Source organism: Odocoileus virginianus, unplaced genomic scaffold (genome assembly GCF_023699985.2).
Source record: "Odocoileus virginianus isolate 20LAN1187 ecotype Illinois unplaced genomic scaffold, Ovbor_1.2 Unplaced_Scaffold_12, whole genome shotgun sequence".
Classification (NCBI taxonomy): Eukaryota; Metazoa; Chordata; class Mammalia; order Artiodactyla; family Cervidae; genus Odocoileus; species Odocoileus virginianus.
This window is the reverse complement of record NW_027224274.1, coordinates 200,830-217,516: the sequence shown is the minus strand read 5'-3', so window position 1 is coordinate 217,516 and position 16,687 is coordinate 200,830. Positions and strand designations below refer to the sequence as shown.

General features: G+C 48.7%; 1 protein-coding gene and 1 long non-coding RNA gene across 4 annotated transcripts in view; both read left to right on the top strand.

The window, feature by feature from the left end:
• Positions 1 to 445: 445 nt before the first annotated feature.
• Positions 446 to 7,394, top strand: LOC139033502 (uncharacterized). Its single transcript, XR_011486052.1, has 3 exons — positions 446 to 933; positions 1,094 to 4,173; positions 6,422 to 7,394. It is a non-coding gene; the product is annotated as an uncharacterized lncRNA (long non-coding RNA).
• Positions 7,395 to 13,859: 6,465 nt separating this feature from the next.
• The window catches only part of TIPRL (TOR signaling pathway regulator), a 56,899-nt gene continuing 54,071 nt past the window's right edge, over positions 13,860 to 16,687 (top strand). For 2 of the 3 annotated variants that reach the window (XM_020911644.2, XM_070462736.1), the window contains exon 1: positions 13,860 to 14,105. In XM_020911644.2, the coding sequence (XP_020767303.1) occupies positions 14,002 to 14,105 (104 nt within the window). In that variant the 5' untranslated portion in view covers positions 13,860 to 14,001. The remainder of the gene's footprint in view (positions 14,106 to 16,687) is intronic. The other variant, XM_020911643.2, reaches the window with a different exon arrangement.

Here is a 16,687-nt window from a genome sequence, read left to right as displayed (position 1 = left end):
ACTATAATTTGAAAATATATATGCACCCGTGTGTTCATGGTAACACTAGTCACAATAGCCAAGACATGAAAGGAACGAAATGTCCATGGACAGAGGAATGGATAAAAAAGATGTGGTGAAAATGTACAATGAATACTACTCAATCATAAAAAGAATGAAATAATGCGGTTTGCAAGAACACAGATGGACCTGCTGCTGCTGCTGCTAAGTCTCTTCAGTTGTGTCTGACTCTGTGCGACCCTGTGCCCCCATAGACGGCAGCCCACCAGGCTCCCCCGTCCCTGGGATTCTCCAGGCAAGAACACTGGAGTGGGTTGCCATTTCCTTCTTCAGTGCATGAAAGTGAAAAGTGAAAGTGAAGTCGCTCAGTCGTGTCTGACTCTTCGCGACCCCATGGACCGCAGCCTACCAGGCTCCTCCGTCCATGGTGAAAGGTCACGCTGACTGCCCCTGCCAAAAGGTCCCAGATAAGTACCAGGGACAGACATCCACCAATCAGCAGCCCGTTGCCAGGCAGACTGATGGACGCGAAGGTGCCAAGACTCCGGCCAATCAAGAAAAACCGACACGGGACAAAAGGCCAATCAGCACCCTAGAGCCTGACTCCAAGCATATTCGAAAAGGTCCCGCCGCTTCCGTATCCGCCAGGGTATATAGGTGCCGCCCCCCTTCCCGCAGGTTGCAGACTCCCTTTGTCTCTTCACTCACCCGCCCCCGGGAGTTCTGCCCGAGAGCGACCGCCCAATAAAGGCCTTCATCAACGGTCCTTAGAGGTGGCTCTTTCTTCCCGTGGCGTTTTCTAACATCTGGCGCCCAACGTGGGGCTCGAGGTGAGGGCCCCCGGCACTCGCCGTCGAGGCCCCCTCGAGCTCCACCGCCGCGGTAGCCCCGGACCCAGGCTGCTGGCCAACTCCCCGGACGGCAGGATACGAGGTAAGTCCCTTCGGCTTTGGGGCCTGCCCTCCCTGGCGACCATTTCCTAGGGCCCGGTAACGGGTGCGCACTTATTGGGCCCTCCCGGTCACCAGCTCGCGAGGGAGACGTCCCCAGAGGCTGAGTAGACCTCCGGCTTCGGCCTTTTCCGGTCCCCCAGCTTGCGAGGAAGACGTTCCGAACGGCTGCGCGGACCTCCGGCTTCCCCTGACACGTCCGGAGACGTTCGGACAGCGGGGGCTGCCTCCACGCCCTGTGGTCGCCATGGGATCGACAGCCTCCAAACCCGAACCCCAATAGTCCACACCCTTAGAGTGCCTGCTGGCTAACCTGCGGACCCTAAGACTAAAGGGATGCATCCACCCCAAGCAGCTCACTTTTCTGTGTTCACAGGCCTGGCCTCAGTATTCCCTAGATAATGGCTCACGATGGCCAGCCACAGGGACATTAGACTTTGACGTCCTCCGTGATTTAGATAATTACTGCCGGAGAACGGGAAAATGGCCCGAAGTCCCCTATGTTCAGGCCTTTTGGGCGTTGCGCTCTCGCCCCACCCTGTGCACCACCTGCGCTCCTAGCCAAATCCTACTCACCATGGCCCCCCCGACTTCACCCTCCCGGGCCAAGCCAACTCCTCCCGTCTCTGAGTCCTCTGCTTTCTCTGTGCCCCCAGAAGATCTGGTGGCCCCCCCTCCCTATACCTCTCCCACGGCCCCCACCCCTTCCTCTCCGGTTCCAGCAGCCTCCTCCCCCACTTCGGCTCCTCTGAGTCCAGCAGCTCCTTCCCCCACCTCTGCCCCTGTAACTGCCCCGACAACACCTCCCCACACTTCCTCAGTTGATACACAACCGACTGAAACTATACACCCCCCTCCTACTCCCATTCTCTATCCTCCATTACCGACCCTGACACCCTCCCCATCACCAGTTAGCTCACACACACGGTCCCACGGACAGTCATCCCGAAATTCTTTTCCCCGTGCCCCGGCTCCCCTACTCCCTCTGAGACAGGTAGCCGGAGCCGAGGGCTTGGCACAGGTCCACGTCCCTTTCTCCCTTCACGACCTGTCTCAAATCGAGGCCAAGCTTGGGTCATTCTCATCCAACCCTACCCATTACATCAAACAGTTCACCCAACTGACCCGCTCATATGCCTTAACCTGGAAAGATATCTATGTAGTCTTAGGTTCCACTACTACCCTAGAAGAGCGACAAGCCATCTGGACGGCTGCTAGAGCCCAGGCTGACCAGAGACACTTTGCTAATCCCTCCCCCGAACGCACCCCAGGGGCCGAGGCAGTCCCAGACACAGCAAGAGACTGGGGGAGGCGAACTCAGGGTCAGATATATGGTAGAGTGCCTCCTAGATGGCATGGAAGCCACTTCTAATAAAGTGGTCAACTTCCTCAAGCTGGATGAGATCACCCAGGGCCCTGACGAAAATCCCGCTATGTTCTTGAATAGGCTGACAGAGGCCCTCACCCAATATACCAGATTGGCCCCAGACTCCCCAGCTGGAGCAGTCACCCTGGCCAGTTGTTTTATCTCTCAATCCGCCCCCGACATCCGAAAAAAACTAGCCAAGGCCAACAAAGGCCCTCAGACTCCCATACGAGACCTGGTAAAAATGGCCTTTAAAGTTTACAATGCCTGGGAAGAGACTGCATAAGCTAACCATAAAGCCAGACTAAAACAAAAGGCTGAACTCCAGGCTAGCCTTCTCAACCAACACACCCAGGCTCTGGTAGCAGCCCTGCGGCCGGCAACGGGCTCGGGCCCACAAAAACCCCCACCAGGGGCCTGCTTCAAATGCGGCAAGAGGGACACTGGGCCAAAGCGTGTCCTAACCCGAGACCACCCACAAAGCCCTGCCCAAAGTGCAGGCAACACGGACACTGGGCAAGTGACTGTCCCTCGGCCTCTCGGGCCCTGACCCTAGGGGGTAAGGGACCAGAGCGACCTAAGGTGACTCCAAGCCCAGACCCCGCACTACAACTGCTGACCTTCGATGAAGACTGAAGCCGCCCAGACTCGGGAACCCCAATAACCCAAGCCGAGCCCAGGGTAATGCTCCAGGTAGCGGGTAAGTCGATCGACTTCTTGGTTGACACGGGGGCTACCTATTCGGTCCTTCCCTCTTTCAGAGGCACCTTACATCCTTCCCGGGTCTCAGTAATGGGAATTGACGGCCAGTCATCACGGCCCCTAGAGACCAAGCCCTTAAACTGTCAATTAGACAACTGCCTATTCACCCACTCCTTTTTAGTTATTCCTTCCTGTCCAACCCCTCTACTAGGGAGAGACATTTTAACAAAACTCAAGGCCACACTTCACCTGACCCCAGGGCCTTCTCCTTCCACAGGCAGGTTCCTGCTGTTGCTAATCGGGTCCTCTGATGCCCAAATAGATCCCCAGGTGTGGGATACCAAGATCCCAACAATTGCCCAACACCAACCCCCAGTCCTCATACACCTAAAAGACCCCACCTGTTTTCCGGCTCGGGCCCAGTTTCCCCTGTCCCAGCCCAACCTTCGAGGACTTAAGCCAATCATCGACCGCCTCCTGGGACAGGGCCTACTGGTACCCACCTCATCCCCATGTAACACCCCCATCCTTCCAGTCCGTAAGGCCTCAGGGGCCTACCGACTAGTCCAAGACCTCCGACTTATTAACGAGGCCGTCGTTCCAACACATCCTTCCGGATGGATCACCCTCCACGAAAAACTGGTCCTCCCTGAACAACAAGCCATCACCATCATAAAGCAGATCCATGACACCCTCCATATCGGACCGCGAGCTCTCTTAACTTTTCTTAGCCTGCTCTTCTCCCCTCTTCATCTTAGGCCATCCAGGCCGTACACCGCTCCTGTCTGACCTGCGCAACGATCTCTCCTCAAGGAGGGCTCCGGCCCCCCCAAGAAACCCACCAGCTGAGAGGACATCTGCCCGGTCAAGATTGGCAGGTGGACTTCACTCACATGCCCAGACACCGGGCTTATCGTTAGCTGCTGGTACTCGTAGACACGTTCTCAGGATGGGTCGAGGCCTTCCCTACCTCCTGCGAAACAGCCGCAATAGTATCCGAAACGCTGGTCAAACACATCGTCCCCTGGTTCGGACTCCCTAACTCCCTCCAATCCAATAATGGACCTGCTTTTGTTTCGCAGATAACCCAGCAGGTAGCTGCAGCCCTCAACATCACCTGGCATCTTCACATCCCGTACCGGCCCCAGTCATCGGGTAAAGTAGAACGGGCCAACGGGGTCCTCAAGGCCCACCCGCCAAACTCGCCTCAGAAGTGCGGCTCTCCTGGGTTGACCTCCTCCCCTTGGCTCTCGCCCGCATCCGCACAACACCACACTCAAAGACAGGTTTGACCCCCTTCGAGCTGCTGTACGGCAGGCCCTACCTGCTGACCCATCTGCCCCCAGAAAAACCACCTCCCCTGGCCAATTACCTGCCCCTCTTCACCCGCCTGCACGCCTTACTCAGGGAACACGCAGATCGGGTCCTGCCACAACCTAGGGACGGTGACGGCCCCATCAGACCACTGTCGCCTGGAGACCAGGTGCTACTCAAGACCTTGTCTCCCGGGCCCCTCCAACCTCGTTGGACGGGTCCTTACACAGTGGTCCTGACCACCCCTACTGCAGCCAAGCTCTCAGGCCTCGAACCCTGGTACCACGTGACCAGGCTCAAACGAGCTCCCCCAGATCTTCCAGAAAGAGAGCCAGGCTTAGACTCAGGTCCAGGGGCTTTGCCAGGACACACATACCAGTCCTCCCTAACGGGGCCCACAAAACTGAAAATCTCCCGGACCCCCTTTCCACCTGCTATCAGAACATGACAGGTACGCTTCTATTGCTTGTGCTCCTTGGTCAGACCTACGGGAGATTTGATGACCCGGCTAAAGCGAGACAAATACTGGCCAGGCGAATGAAAAAGCCTTGCGACTGCGCCAGGGAACTCTCTCTCCCAATATCCCGAGAAAAGGGCCAGACACATCCAGTCAGTCAACTGCAGAGACAAAATGGCTTACAACTTTATAGGAGAGGGATATGAGGTTTCTCCAGAGGGGTACACATACATTAGAAAGGCCAATTCTTGGCAATGCGTGCCTGCTGTTCTGCCCCCAGAGCCCCTGCCCTCAGATCAGCTCAAAAATTGTTCCTGCTTAGAATATGAAAGAACTCTCCACTCTCTATGCTACCTCAAAAAACAAGCATGTCAATGCAGGGGCCCAACGAACAAAATTTATTAAACTACAACCCAGACAGGACACTTCCCTGGTTCATTGGGCCCCCACCTTTCCTCACCGGCATGCCCAAGTAAGACAGGTAAAGAGGTCTGCTAGAACCTAAAGGCACCCATACACGTCTCAGATGGCGGAAGAGTCCAAGATATGGCACGAAAAAAAACAAGCCTAACAAAGACTCTAAAAAGTAATGGACCATTACTTTCCAAAAGTCCATTACCATCCCCTGGCCCTGCCTGATCGGCGGGGTCCTTTACAATTAGACCCAGCCACTACAAACTTAATACAGTAACATAAAACACCCTAAATCAGTCCAGCCCCGAGTGGGCCCAAGGTTGCTGGATATGCCTAACCGTAAGAACCCCTCGCCCGCTAGCCGTGCCGGCCAACCTCTCCCAACCGGTCAACACCTCTGTAGACCCAGCAGCGTGTAAAGTGACACCACCCTTGCGGGTACAACCGATAAAAGCCTCAATAGGATACTGCCTAAGAGGCCAAATAACGGACAGTGAGACAGCTATAGACGTGGGGGTGAGAGACTTTGCCAGCTTCACCACAATACAGAACATCACCACCTCAATATACGCCCCTCATCCCCTGGTCTTTGTCTGTGGAAGAAACCTGGCCTATAATTTCCTCCCCACAAACGACTGGAACCTGCGTACTCGCAGTTCTGCTCCCAGACATTGACCTGATATCAGGAAAAGAACCAGTCCCCATGCCCACTCTAGACCATGTGGCCGGGAGGGCAAAACGAGCTGTCCAGATGGTACCCCTGCTGGTGGGACTGGGCTTATCCACCAGCCTAGCAGTGAGGGCGGCAGGGATCGGCCTCTCACAGCACACGTACGCCAAACTCTCCCAACAGATCATATCAGATGTCCAACATGTGGCTGACACCATGTTAGAACTTCAGGGGCAGATAGATTCTCTAGCAGAAGCTGTCCTCCAAAATAGACGTGGGCTAGACCTCCTCACTGCCCGAGAGGGCGGCTTAGGCCTTTTCTTGCAGGAAAGATGCTGTTTCTATGCCAACCGCTCTGGAACAGTCCGGACTAAGATCAAAGAACTGCAAGACGATTTAGAACAAAGGCGCCGGCAGCTCCAAGAGAGCCCCCTCTGGGCCGGGCTCAATGGTTTACTCCCTTACCTCTTACCCGCCCTGGGCCCTATACTCCTACTAGTTATGGGCCTCACCATAGGCCCCTGCCTCCTCCAACTTGTTTTTCGCAGGGTCCAAGAAATAGCGCAGGCCGCGACTGGACGGGCCATGATACTAACAGCTTACACTCAACTCAATCAAGAAGACATAGACCCACCTCACAATCCTGCATAAGCTGACCTTTCATCCCGACCGGCCCTGACCCCCACGTCGCCCCCGTCCAGCAGGAAGTAGCCAGAAGACAAACGTCGCCCCTTGTCCTATATCAAAAAGGCCGGGATGAAAGGTCACGCTGACTGCCCCCGCCAAAAGGTCCCAGATAAGTACCAGGGACAGACATCCACCAATCAGCAGCCCGTTGCCAGGCAGACTGATGGACGCGAAGGTGCCAAGACTCTGGCCAATCAAGAAAAACCGACACGGGACAAAAGGCCAATCAGCACCCTAGACCTGACTCCAAGCATATTCGAAAAGGTCCCGCCGCTTCCGTATCCGCCAGGGTATATAGGTGCCGCCCCCCTTCCCGCAGGTTGCAGACTCCCTTTGTCTCTTCACTCACCCGCCCCCGGGAGTTCTGCCCGAGAGCGACCGCCCAATAAAGGCCTTCATCAACGGTCCTTAGAGGTGGCTCTTTCTTCCCGCGGCGTTTTCTAACACATGGGACTCTCCAGGCAAGAGGACTGGAGTGGGGTGCCATTGCCTTCTCCACAGATGGACCTAGAGCTTATCATACTAAGTGAAGTAAGTCAGAAAGAGAAAGACAAATGCTATTTGATATCACCTGTATGTGGACTTTGTGGGAGAAGGCGAGGGTGGGATGATTTGAAGGAACAGCATTGAAATATGTATATTACCATATGTGAAATAGATCACCAGTCCAAGTTTGATGCATGAAACAGGGCACTCAAAGCCAGTGCCCTGGGACAACCCAGAGGCGTGGGATGGGGAGGGAGATGGGAGGGGGTTCATGATGGGGGACGCTTGTACAACCATGGCTGATTCATGTCAATGTATGGCAAAACCCACTACAATATTGTAAAGTAATTAGCCTCCTGCTTGTTTGTTCAGTAGGGTGACTGAAACCTGAACTCAGCCATGACTGAGGATGACAGAACTAGAGATTTTTCATGGCTTAATGTAGAAGTAAACCAAAGACACAGAGTGATAAGAATGTTGGAGTGAGTTTCTCACATGTCACCTGCTCATCCACCTCCTAATTATGTCCCCTGGGAAGACTAGCAGACATGCTTTTTCACCAAGAACTGCAATGGTGAAGAGAACCCCCATCCTTGGAAAGTGCTCTGATGGTTGACCTCCTTACTTTAGAGATGGATGTGGAAGATGTTTCATTGAAATAGACTCCCTGATTTCTATAGGGGTGTAGGGATGTCCAAGATGGCAAAAGCCAAACAGGTGCACTTAATTTACAGACGCAATGTGAATATGATAAGTACAATAGGAAATGAAGACATTGCCTCTTTTGTACTCTTCATTGCCTATTGTACTTATCAGATCATCAGAATGAACTGATCCACACAGATCTTGGTCAGGGACAGATGATGATGGGTCCCTAGGTCAGGTGGTCTACTGGAGAAGGGAATGGCAAACCACTTCAGCATTCCTGCCTTGAGAACCCCATGAACAGTATAAAAAGGCAAAAAGATAACTGAAAGATCAAGCTCTCAGGTCAGTAGGTGTCCAATAAGCTACTTGAGAAGAGTGGAGAAGTAGCTACAGAAGGAGCAAAGAGGCTGAGCTACAGAAGCAGCAAAGAGGCTGAGTCAAAGTGGAAACAACTCCCAGTTGTTTCTGGTGGTGAAAGTAAAGTCCGATGCTGTTAAAAGTAATACTGAATCGGAAACTGGAATGTTAGGCCAATGAGTCAAGGTATCTAGGAAATGATCAAACAGGAGATGGCAAGAGTGCATGTTGACATTTTAGGAATCAGTGAACTAAAATGGAGAGAAATAGGCAAATTTAATTCAGATGACCATCATATCTACTACTGTGGGTGTGTGATCACACCATTGTGATTATCTGGGTCATGAAGATCCTTTTTGTACAGTTCTGTGTATTCTTGCCACCTCATTTCAAGCAAAGGGGGGCACAATAAAGGACAGAAACAGTATGGACTTCATAGAAGCAGAAGATATTAAGAAGAGGTGGCAAGAATACACAGAACTGTACAAAAAAGATATTAATGACCTGGATAACCACGATGGTGTGATCACTCACCTACAGCCACATATCCTAGGAGTGTGAAGTCAAGTGGGCTTTAGGAAACATCACTATCAACAAAGCTAGTGGAGGTGATAGAATTCCAGCTGAGCTATTTCAAAACCTAAAAGATGATGCTGTTAAAGTGCTGCACTCAATATGCCAGCAAATTTGGAAAAACTCAGCAGTGGCAACAGGACTGGAAAAGGTGATTCATTCCAATCACAAAGAAGGGCAATGCCAAAGAATATTCAAACTACTGCACAATTGCACTCATCTCACACGCTAGCAAAGTAATGCTCAAAATTCTCCAAGCTAGGCTTCAACAGTACATGAACCATGAACTTCCAGGTGTTCAAGCTGGATTTAGAAAAGGCAGAGGAACCAGAGATCAAATTGCCAACATCCGCTGGATCATAGAAAAAGCAAGAGAGTTCCAGAAAAACATCTACTTTTGCTTTATTGACTACACCAAAGCCTTTGACTGTGTGGATCACAACAAACTGTGGGAAATTTTTCAAGAGATGGGAATACCAGACCACCTTACTTTCCTCCTAAGAAATCTGTATGCAGCAACAGTTAGAACTGGACATGGAACAACAGACTGTTCCAAATCGGGAAAGGAGTACATCAAGGCTGCATATTGTCACCCTGCTTATTTAATTTATATGCAGAGTACATCATGTGAAATGCTGGGCTGGATGAAGCACAAGCTGGAATTAAGATTGCCAAGAGAAATATCAATAACCTCAGATACACAGATGACACCACCCTTATAGCAGAAAGCGAAGAAGAACTAAAGAGCCTCTTGATGAAAGTGAAAGAGGAGAGTAAAAAAGTTGGCTTAAAACTCAACATTCAGAAAACTAAGATCATGACATTCAGTCCCATCACTTAATGGCAAATAGATGGGGAAACAATGGAAACAGTGACAGATTTTATTTTGGGGGGCTCCAAAATTGCTGCAGATGGTGACTACAGTCATGAAATTAAAAGACACTTGCTCCTTGGAAGAAAAGTTATGACCAACCTAGACAGCATATTAAAAAACAAAGACATTACTTTGCTAACAAAAGCACATCTAATCAAAGCTATAGTTTGTCCACTAGTTATGTATGGATGTGAGAGTTGGACTATAAATAAAGCTGAGTGCCGAAAAATTAATGCTTTTGAACTGTGGTGGTGGAGAAGAATCTTGAGAGTACTTTGGACTGCAAGGAGATCAAACCAGTCAATCCTAAAGGAAATCAGTCCTGAATATTCATTGGAAGACTGATGCTGAAGCTGAAACTCCAATACTTTGGCTACCTGATGTGAAGAACTGACTCATCTGAAAAGACCCTGATGCTGGGAAAGTTTGAAGGTTGGAGAAGAAGGGGACGACAGATGATGAGATGGTTGGATGGCATCACCAACTTGATGGACATGAGTTTGAGTAAGCTCTGGGAGTTGGTGATGGACAGGGAAGCCTGGCGTGCTGCAGTCCTTGGGGTTGCAAAGAGTTGGGCATGACTGAGTGAACTGACTGATAGACAATGCCTTACCATGTGTCACAGAGAACAAAGTTCCTTGAGGCTGGGGAATGCCATAGCTTACTCATATTTTTCATTGTAATATCTTTCTCCCAGTACTGTGACTCAGACCCAAGAAATATAAATATTAATTGAATATATAAGCAGATAGGTGAATGAATGCAAAGGTAGACGATATAAGTAAATGGATGAATGAAAGATAAGAAAGCTGTTTTGAAACAAGAACAGTCATGAGGAAGAGGGAATATGCTTGTTCCATGGTGCTCCATAGGGCAAGACCAACTTCAAATAATATAAGTAACAAGGAAGTAGATTTTACTTCAAATAAATGGCTCAGTGGTTAAGAAGCCACCTGCAATGCAGAAGACATGGGTTTGATCGATTTTGGGGTAGGGAAGATCCCTTGGAGAAAGAAATGGCAATCTACTCCAGTATTCTTGCCTGGGAAATCCCATGGACAGAGGAGTCTGGCAGGCTACAGTTCATGGAGTCACAAAAGAGTTGGACACCACTTAGCAACTGAACAACAACAGCAACAACCTCTAAACAATAGAGCTTCATAAATGGTACAGGCTATTTAGAGACAGCAAGCCTCTGCTTAACAAAGCTTTTTGTTTTTGTTTTTTAAAGACATATATATTAATTTGATAAGTTTGCCAAGAGAGAACATGATATAGCTTACAATTTATCTATGTGGTGGAGACCTTACTCGCCTCTCTGGACTCTTCCCAGTTTCCTTTTACTCCAGTCACACTGGCCTTCTTGCTCTTCCTAAAATGTGACAAGCCCACTGCCTCCTCCAGACCTGAATACCTGATGATTGGGATGTTCTGTAAGATTTTCTCATGGATCTTCTTTATTATCAGCAGGTCTATGCTTGAATGTTACCTCCACTGATAGGGTTCTTCTGATCACTTCATCTACACAGTCTCCCCACCTCCCAAACACACACACACAAACACACACATACATGCACATTTTCCACTTAATTTGCTCAACAGACTGCACAGAATTCATCCATATCTGAAATTATAAATTTTGTATTTACTTATTACCTGTCTTTTCCTTTTTCATTAGAGCTCTAAGATGAAAGAGATGTTGTCTTTTTTATCCACTGCTGTGTCCTTGTACCTAAAACTTTCTGGCATCATAACAGGTGCGCAAAAACGTTTGTGGAATGAGTTAATTTCTATAATAACCAGTTGGCTGTTCTCAGAACTGAATCTTGATAAACTTGTAGATGATCTGATTTGATGACTCAAACACACTTTGCCAATTTGGTTGAAAATAAATCCACCCTGCCCATCACCCCCATCAAGGCCCAGGAATTATTCCATCCTCAGAACCAGCTTAATAAAGTAGACAGTTGTTGCGTGATGGCTCTGGCTCTGTTTGGTTTTTGGCCTGGCCATTTGGCATGTGGGATCTTAGTTCCTCAGCCAGGGATCAAACCCATGCACACTGTACTGGGAGAATGGAGTGTTAACCACTGGACCACCAGGGAAGTCTTGCATGATGGTTCTTGAATAGACACTGAAAAATACCCTGTCAATGCCTAAATATCTCTTTTCCTAGTGTGTGAGTGCTTGAAGTTGTACTTTTAAAGATTCATTTTCTTATATCCTCAAAGAATTTTAAAGTCCCCTAACTCATTTCTGAATTGGAGGTCATTGAGATAATTGGTTAATTTTTAGATTTTAGATTTAAATTAACATACCCTTCTAATAAGAAGTCTTCATAAGATCTTTTCTAGGAAAATTTTAGAAGGGAACAAATGTTTTAGGATAACAGGTGGAAAAGCACTGACTCAGCTCTGGATAGCATGGCCTGGCACTTCTCTATCAAGGCTACCTCAAAGCCAGATCATAGAAAATGATATAAAAATCATTTATACTAAGATGTAAATGACTGATTAAGCCAATCAATGGCCTGTTGCCATATTGAAAAGCAATTAAATTTTTAGATAAAATTTGACAGATGGATAACATATTTTGAGGGGCAGGGAGTCTTTCCTTGAATCGCTGAAATCATATCTTAGAATTCCATTGTCAATCTCTGTTATAAGGAAGGGGGTGAGTGCTGTTTTGTAATAAAATAAACCCCTGGCAAATAGCAGGTGCTCAAATTTTGACATTTGGATTAATGAGTTAACAGTGATAACTGGAGTGAGAGAAGTTGACAAATCAACATGCTGGCTCAAAAAAAGAAGTGATTAAATCCAGCTCCAGGATTCAGGAAAATCCTTTTGAAGGAGATGTATCATTCCAAGGATGATCATTCCAATCTAGGGAAAAACACAGGTGTTGGGGCCGCTGGGAGGAGAGCATGACGGATTCCATCTTGAAGCCTGTCAGCCATCTTAAGGCAGGATGTGAACTGGGCCTGAACCCTGTTTACCATCACTGAAGAAAAACCAGGGAACTCCCTCCTCACAGACAGCAAACAGAGATTGTAAGTAAAGCTTGGGTTGTCTCAGTTAGATTAATGATAGTACCTGCACCTGCACCTTGTAACTCTTAATTCTTCCACCCCTGCATGTTGTAAAACTAATTACTAACATGTATCCAGTCATGTGGAGCCGGGGTGGGTATAAAACCAAGTCCTCCGAAATCATTTGGGTCCTGTTGGGAACCAGTTCCCCTTGGACATGCTGGTGTAATAAACTGTACTCCACTGTCTTGAGAGTCCTCTGAGGTGTGTTTTGTGACTTTAGATTCTACAATACAGGGACTGGGGAATCTATACTTTTAAAAAAGTTCCAGGTTGACTCTGAAGTGGGACAGGTTTGAGTATGACAGTTTCAAGTATAGAGAACAGTAAGAGTAAGGTCTCAGTAGTAGGGAGGAGTGCAGGTGAGTAGACCTGAGAGGGGGTTGCTGGAAATGAAGCCGGAAAGAAAGATTTGAGAGATTCTCTAACATAAACGCATATCATTTTGAGGCAGCTGAAACCAAATCATTAGTTAAATGGTTTGCCAAGGATTGGGCTTCCCTGGCTGCTCAGGGGTAAAGAATCCACCTGCCAAGCAGGAGATGCAGGTTCAATCCCTGGGTCAGGAAGATCCCCTGAAGGAAATGGCAACCCACTCCAGTATTCTTGCCTGGGAAATCTCATGCACAGAGGATCCAGGCAGGCTACACTCCATAGGCTCCTAATAGAGTGGGACACCACTTAGCGACTAAACAATTGCCAAGCATGCACAGAACAGCATTGCAATGGTGAATGTAGCACCAGATCTCTAGTGTTATTTCCACCATAACACACACTTAGGTAATAGCTAGACCAGGACAGTCTTGAAATGTCTGAAGGATGAAATCTTTGATAGGAGTCTTAGTCGATAGTAGGTAGAGGTCCACTTGTCTTGCCGCACTTGATGCTGAACCTCCTAAACTCTAAGTGATTTAAGAACTTTGTTGTCAACGGAAAAATGCTGGGCATTTCCTCTACACCAATTCAGTAACACGCAAGGTAGTTCACTGCTTTGCAAGGTCCACAAAGATCACGTCAGATTCTCCAACACTGGGCTTCCGCGAAGGGGCCAAGATGATGTCATCCAATGATGTGCGCGCCCCTAGCCACACCCCCGGATGCCGAAGCCTCGCCCCTCAGCAGAGTCTCCCCACCTTTTTCAGGTGCGTCGTGACGTAAGACGTGGGTCACACAACCTCGGCAACTGGTCCCGGAAGCAAAAAGTCGCGGGACGGAGGAGGCGGAAAGGAGGGCCTGCGTCCGTGTCGCCGGCAGGGGGCGTGGTGGGGTGGGGCGGGGCCGGGCATGGTAACGGCTCGGAAGTCTAGGCTGCCGGGCTGGAGGGAGGAGGAGGGACCGGTATCTGCCGCCGCTGCCGCCGCCGCCCGTGCTCCAACCTGTTCCGTGAGGCCACCGCTGGCCTTTCCGCGGCCATGATGATCCACGGCTTCCAGAGCAGCCACCAGGACTTCTCCTTCGGGCCCTGGAAGCTGACGGCTTCCAAGACCCACATCATGAAGTCGGCGGATGTGGAGAAGTGAGGCTCTAGGGCTAGGATCGGGGTGTGGGCCTTGGAGCTGGGCCTGAGCGGGAGGCGAGCGAGGCCCGCGAAGCCCCAGCCCTCCTCTAGGGCGGAGGCTCGGGTCCCTCCGGACGGGACCTTTGAATTGACAACACCAGGAAATATCCCTGTCACCACTTCCTGTCCTTCGGTTCGGGTTCGGCAGGCTCTGGCTTCGTGGGTTTGAGTAGAGCGTGACTGTTCTGGTGGACTGCCCTCTCCCGCAGGTCTCTACCTGCCAAAGCCAGCGCCACCTTTAGACTATTTCTGGGTGGCTGTGAACTGTTTTCTTGAGGGTTAATACCAGAAGTGGTATATATGCTTGGTTTTTAACATGCCAGGTGCCATGCCAGGCGCTTGAGATACAAAAGATGAAAGCCTCTGCCTCGAGGAATTAAGTCTTGTGAGAGAGACAGACAGTTGTACAGTGTGAATTGATAGAGGTGTACCTGCAGGGTTATTTGGTTTTTTTGAGGCGGGGAACAAGGCATCCGGGAAATTGAGATGCCTGAAATGGATCTTAATAAAGTCGGTGGGATGGGGTGGGGCTGGGCTCGTGTGTAGCGCCGCAGGGCCAGTGAGAGTGACAACTGTGATGCGTTGTGATGCTTGAGCTGAATCTTGACAAGGTTTGGGGAGGTCCAGAGGGACGTGGAAAGCCAGGGAGGTCAGAGAGAGTGGGAGGCATGAAGAACAGTTCCTGTGTGATTAGAGCGTGAGGTATCAGAGGGGAAGAAGTGCAGTGAGAAGCCAGTGGCAGATAGGCTCCTGAGCAGTGAAGATACCACTGAGTGAACGTTTATGCCAGGCTAAGGAGTTTGGTTGGATTTTATCTGACTTCCACCAGGTGTTATTCTATGCTAAGGAACAACATTATCAGATGTACACTCTGAAAGATCTGAACATGATGTGGCGGTTGGATTGGAGGGCTGCAGGACTGGGGAAAGAGACCAGTTAGAAGGGTAGAGAGGAGAGGAGAGATTTTAGAGATTAAGTGATTTGATGGTCACTTGATAGGAGGAGTAAGGGTAAAAGGAAGAATCTATACTCTTGGCAAGATTTCTGGCTTGGGTTATGCCTGGAAAGTTTTGCCATTGGACATGGTGAGAAATACAGGAGGAAGAACAGATGGAGGATGAGTTTAGTTTGTTGAAGTATGAATTGAGTATAGTTTATAAAGTGGAGATATATTAGGCACTTATCTTGGAGCTTAAAAAAGATGATTTACTTATGGATTTATCTTTGGGAATCATCACTTGGTACTTGGAGGCTTGAGAGTGAATTAAAATTGTCTGGAAATCAGAAGAAAAGAAAAAGGTCATGAGGTGGAACTCTAGGGAGCAATGACAGATTTAGGCAGAGGAAAGTGACCAGAAGAGAGTTTGAAAGGATATTTAGTATCATAATTAATAAAAAGGTAACTTTCTTGCAGAGTCACTAAGAAAAATTTTGTTTCATCCCACCACAGGTTGAGTTATTCTCTGAGTTTTCCTCTGTGTATAACTTTCTCTGCTACATATTGCACCATATATATAATTGTGCTATATATTAGGCTGGTGCAAACCTAATTGTGATTTTGGATTGTGAATTTTAAATCATTGTAACTAGGCTCAAGCACATCTTTATTAATCAAAATAGAAACCATTACAATCAACACATTTTTACCAATGAGAAATGTTTGTTTATTCCTGTAGTGTAAAAATCTGTGCTTTGGGATTCAGCGATGAACTCTTGGAAGCATTTTCTGCCTCCTGCTGGTTGTGGAAGCATTTTCCCTGCAAAAAGTTGTTGAGATGCTTGAAGAAGTGGTAGTCAGTTGGTGAGAGGTCAGGTGAATATGGTGGATGAGGCAAAACTTTGTAGCCCAATTCATTCAACTTTTGAAGCATTGGTTGTGTGACCTGCAGTCAGGCGTTGTTGTGGAGAAGAATTGGGCCCTTTGTGTTGACCAATGCTGGCTGCACCCTTTGCAATTTTCGATGCACCTCATCAATTTGCTGAGCATACATCTCAGATGTAATGGTTTCACCAGGATTCAGAAAGCTGCAGTGGATCAGACTGGCAGCAGACCACCAAACAGTGACCATGACCTTTTTTTGGATGCAAGTTTGGCTTTGGGAAGTGCTCTGGAGCTTCTCCTGGTCCAACCACTGAGCTGGTCATTGCTGGTTGTTGTATATTAATATTTAAGTGAATTAGGAAAATTTTGGATTAATAATGGCTCAGACGGTAAAGAATCTGCCTGCAGTAGGAGACCCGGGTTTGAACTCTGGGTTGGGAAGATCCCCTCAAGAAGGAAATGGTAACCCACTCCATTAGTTTTTCCTGGAGAGTTCTGTGGACAGAGGAAGCTGGTGGGTTACAGTCCATGAGGTCACAAAGAGTTGGGCACAACTGAGAAACTAATGCTTTCACTTTTCTTTGAATTAGTGAAATTTCCTTTAATGAATTAAGGCATGTTAATCCTATAAAGGCTTCCTGTCTTCTTGGCCTTATAAATTTGTTGTTGTTCAGTTGCTCAATCATGTCTGACTCTTTGTGACCCCCATGGACTGCAG